This window comes from Volvox carteri (genome assembly GCF_000143455.1).
Source record: "Volvox carteri f. nagariensis unplaced genomic scaffold VOLCAscaffold_52, whole genome shotgun sequence".
Lineage (NCBI taxonomy): Eukaryota > Viridiplantae > Chlorophyta > Chlorophyceae > Chlamydomonadales > Volvocaceae > Volvox > Volvox carteri.
This window is the reverse complement of record NW_003307595.1, coordinates 335,905-339,987: the sequence shown is the minus strand read 5'-3', so window position 1 is coordinate 339,987 and position 4,083 is coordinate 335,905. Positions and strand designations below refer to the sequence as shown.

The following is a 4,083-nucleotide window of genomic DNA, read 5'->3' as shown; positions in this document are numbered from 1 at the left end:
AGGGAGCCCGGAGGCAGTCTTCAATGCTGCACTAGACAAAGCTGGCCTCATGGCGAAACCTCTCCGTGTGCCCGCGTCAGCGCTTGTGACGAACCAGCCTTTCACGACCCGGTCTTTAACGCGGAAGGCTTCCATTGCGGAGTCGGTCCTATGCCCTGGGCTCCGGGGCCCAGAGCTTGCTGCGCTCTATGGATCTGACCTACAGGGCGTCATGCAACGTTCGGACGTCGAGTGTGCCACTGCACACGACCGGGACATCGTGGATTGGCTTCCTGAGCTTGAAGAGGTAGGCTTCCCAGTGTTAAGGTCACATGTACGTGGTCACTTTTGTTGACCACGTCAGGACACTCGTTGATATTGTTGGACCCAATCGCATCGTTGTCCCCTGCCCCTTCCACCTCAGGACAAACTTGAAGGTTTCCTCGACACTGCGCCACCCGCCTACTATGGCGAGTCGGACTGTATCCGCTCTACCTTGTGTGCTGTCGTCGTGCAGCCGGGCGGAGGACCTTGTGCTGCATGCCGGGAACTGGGCGTGGACAAGAAACACAAACTGCTACGCAAAGCACAGCGCGCGCAGCAGCGCATCCTCTTGTTGGAGCAGGGCCTGCCGGCACTGCTTCCGACATCGCTGCTGTCAACCCTCGGCCGGGCTGAACTGTTGTTGCGCCTCCAGGCGGCGCTACAACATGCACAAGTTCTTCTCCAGGATCTCGACACGGCACGTAGATCAGTGGCAGCCAATGCAGAGCGGACACGACCGGCACTCGTGGATGAGCTGGAGGAGGCGTTTCGGTCGGGTGAGGGTTCGTTTCGACTCCAGGCCGGGAGGGACACGGTGACCCAGATGGGTACTTTGCGCCGGGACATTGTTGTTCCGTTTCCTATGCAGGGATATTGAAATGGTGACCCAGATGGCGACTTGTACGGCACGTGTTAACCTTGGTCATCTGTGCAACTTCAGGCAGACTGGAGCATGGGTCTGTGTTTGCTTCTCTCATGCGGGGCGCGGTGAGGGGCGACAGTCGCCGGGGCCGCCAGCTGGACCATATCGAGCGGGCCTTCTACCTCCTGTTGCTGCAGATGGGTGGCCCTATCGTGGTCAAATTCGTGGCCGCCAACTTCAACGGCCCACATCTTCGAACCATCCAGAGGAGTCGCGCCAGTCAGGCGTACTTCCGGGTTGGGCCTGCACATGACGATGCCAACATCAAAGGAGTGGGTTTGGGTCTGCGCGCAAAGGGAGAAACCGCGAGGCAATCGATGCCATCCGACAGTCTAGCTATCATCTAGGTCCCGGGTGCTCAGCCGGGGTAGCGCTCGTGCATCTGGATGAGTGGGTGGTGGGATGGGAGTGCTCCCTTTCCCTAGCGACTGGGTGTTTCAGCCTCATGTTTCTGATACACCTGCTGTGGCCGCCACAGGTACTCGGCGTGTTGACGGAGTTTAACCAGCACGCACTGCCCCTGGTGATCAGTGAAGACGCGAGTGCACTTTCACCGCGGCTTGACACCGTGCACCGCCATGGCGCCATCCTCGCGTATGGCATGTGTGGTGGATCGGAGCAGGTAGATGGTGGGCCGCAACAGCTGCGAGACCTCGTGCTGGAGCGGGGTTTGGCCCTGTCGTTGTACGTGCATGTCGCTGTCGGTATCGCAGCACATAGCGTCTACGTGCCCGTTCGTGCCGTTGGGACAGACAACAAGGACACTGCACCGGCACTGCTCCGCAACATCGATACCTTGGACAAGTCTCTCGAGGAGAACGGTGCCGTACCTATGGCGCACGTCGGCGATGGTGCGGCCAGCTTCAGGTGGGTTAAAAGCCCGTACATGCGTGTCGCAGGGACAACGAATAGGCGTCAAGCGAGGGAGGGGTACGTTGTCAAGATCATTGCGATACGAATAAGGTCTGAAGGGAGAATGCTACCTGGCAGATCATGCTGGACAGCCTCCCATATCGAAATCCTGATGCAACGTCGTGCTGACTTTACACATCATCGCTGCCCCTTAGGAGCGCCGTGCTTTCACGCACTCGCCGTTCGGTTACAGCAGCCCCCCCCCAGTGCTCCATCGTGGTGCGGCATTGGGTCATGGAGCTGTTCGCTCCGGGGCGGCGGTTGTCTCCGGCCTTTAGGCCACGACCGGTTCTCTTCTCCATCGACTACATGCATATCTGCTGGCGCATCAGGTGAATCGTCGCTCGATTGGCTGGGGTTTCTCAACTGGTGTCGTACACCACTGTCAGCCCACCTCTTTGGCTTGGCCCTTGCAGGCGCCAAGCCATCCACCCGACCAAGAAGCTGCTCATCGGGCCGTACCTTATCAACCCGAACATCCTCGTGACAATGGCCAAGGAGGGCGAGGTGGACATTACGGCCAGCGACCTCGATTACGCCGACAAGCAGAACCAGTCGGCAACAATGAAGTAGGACCGGGTAACGTTCATGGTGGAGTTAGCAGACTGTACTGCATGATGTCCACGCAATAACTTGGATGTCCCTTAGCCTAGCAAGGCAAGCCAGTTGTACGACTGCCTATCACTTGTCTTCTTTGCCTTTTGCTGTAATTTGTGTCCCGTTGCACAGGCTGTCAGACCACCACGTAGACCCCAAGACCAGGAAGGTCGTCGCGGTGGACTCGATACGGGCGGCTATCGCGTCGCGCTGCAAACGGAGCCCTGCGGGTGGAGTGGGCTCCACCGCTGATGGGACCTATTACGGCACGTATCTCTTTCATTCCTTCTTCCACATGTTCACTGGCGTCTTCTACACGGACGTGACGCCCCGCGAGGCTATCAGGAAGGCCGCGTTTGTGCTGGGTTTCTTGGGCCACTGGGAGACCAGCCTTCACAAGACCAGCAAGACTTCACGCGCGCACGACATCAGGGCCCACCTCAAGGCCCACTTCCTGACTAACGAGACACGGCAGGACATCATCATCGCATGCAACAACGTCATCCTCGCGGCCGTGTACATGCGGGAGTACTGCCTGGAGCGCAAGGTAGGTGTTTCAAGGGAAGGGTAGATAGGGACCGCCAGCAACAGGCTTGATACACACCACATTCACTTAGATGCGCCACAACCAAGCTCCTGCAAAAGTGACACAATCGACTGTCCTGGCGCCACCCAGTTACCCCCCGGTCTTCACAGCGTTTTCGGCTCCGCAATCTCCGTCCAGGATATACGTTGATTGGTCCTGCCTTTGGCTCCCTTTCGTAGGTAATGGTGAGGATCTGCTTTGGCCAGCTGGGTAGTCGCCCCGCCGAGCACACCTTCCAGTCCCTTCGGTGCGCGGACAAGACATCCTGCGTGTTCGGGATGTTGAGAGCAGAGGAGCTCCTGCGCAACGTCCCCGTACAGCAGTCAACAGAGGCCGCGTCAGAGCTGGTTGTGCCCGACGCGAAACGTGGAGCTTCACGTGGGAAGGCCAGGGCATTCGTCCCAGAAGTAGGCCTGGCCACCCGTTCATAGCAACCATGTGCCCCATTACCTGAGTAACTTCTTTGCCAGTACCGTCTTCGCGACGTGACGTGCCTGAGTACTGACGACTTACATTGTTGGCTATGCGGGACGGGGCGACAACACAGTCCCCTGCGTGAGTGTCATACTATGCATTCGGGGTTCGTGCGTATATGTCCTTGCTTGCATTTGCCCTAATACGGTATCCCCCAACAGAGCACAGAGTACCCCACCCTAACCACTATCTTCCCTTTCAACAGGCCGTGGGGGAGCCCGCAGTCGCGGCCATCCGTGCTTACTACCCCGACGACAACAGTGTCACTGCCGCAATCAACGCGGGACTCGAGGAGGTGCGTCAGACATGTTGTGATGTGACTTGAATCGTAGAATATGGATGCACCTATAGGAGCACCTGCCACAACGGCGATACTGAGTCCAGGCTTTTGTAAAGCGAACCTTTACCCCTGCGTGTTTGTCCATGCACTTTGGCACAAACGTTTTCAGCAACACCCCCGTCCCCACCCTCCCTTCAGGTCCAAGCGCTCCTGACAATGGACATCGGTGAGATGGCGGGGACCGTCCGCCCGGATAGCGTATGGAGCATCGCCACCAAACCCGTCACC

The 4,083-nt window shown here is 58.3% G+C and overlaps 1 protein-coding gene across 1 annotated transcript in view; it reads left to right on the top strand.

Annotated features, from left to right (window-relative positions):
• The window catches only part of VOLCADRAFT_96434 (uncharacterized protein), a gene marked incomplete at both ends in the record, with an annotated part of 10,409 nt that overhangs the window by 5,628 nt on the left and 698 nt on the right, over positions 1-4,083 (top strand). Inside the window, 10 exons of the mRNA XM_002955506.1 lie at positions 81-286; positions 404-800; positions 965-1,218; positions 1,425-1,575; positions 1,660-1,813; positions 2,275-2,427; positions 2,588-3,002; positions 3,221-3,448; positions 3,721-3,810; positions 3,994-4,021. Of these exons, the coding sequence (XP_002955552.1) occupies positions 81-286; positions 404-800; positions 965-1,218; positions 1,425-1,575; positions 1,660-1,813; positions 2,275-2,427; positions 2,588-3,002; positions 3,221-3,448; positions 3,721-3,810; positions 3,994-4,021 (2,076 nt within the window). The remainder of the gene's footprint in view (positions 1-80; positions 287-403; positions 801-964; positions 1,219-1,424; positions 1,576-1,659; positions 1,814-2,274; positions 2,428-2,587; positions 3,003-3,220; positions 3,449-3,720; positions 3,811-3,993; positions 4,022-4,083) is intronic.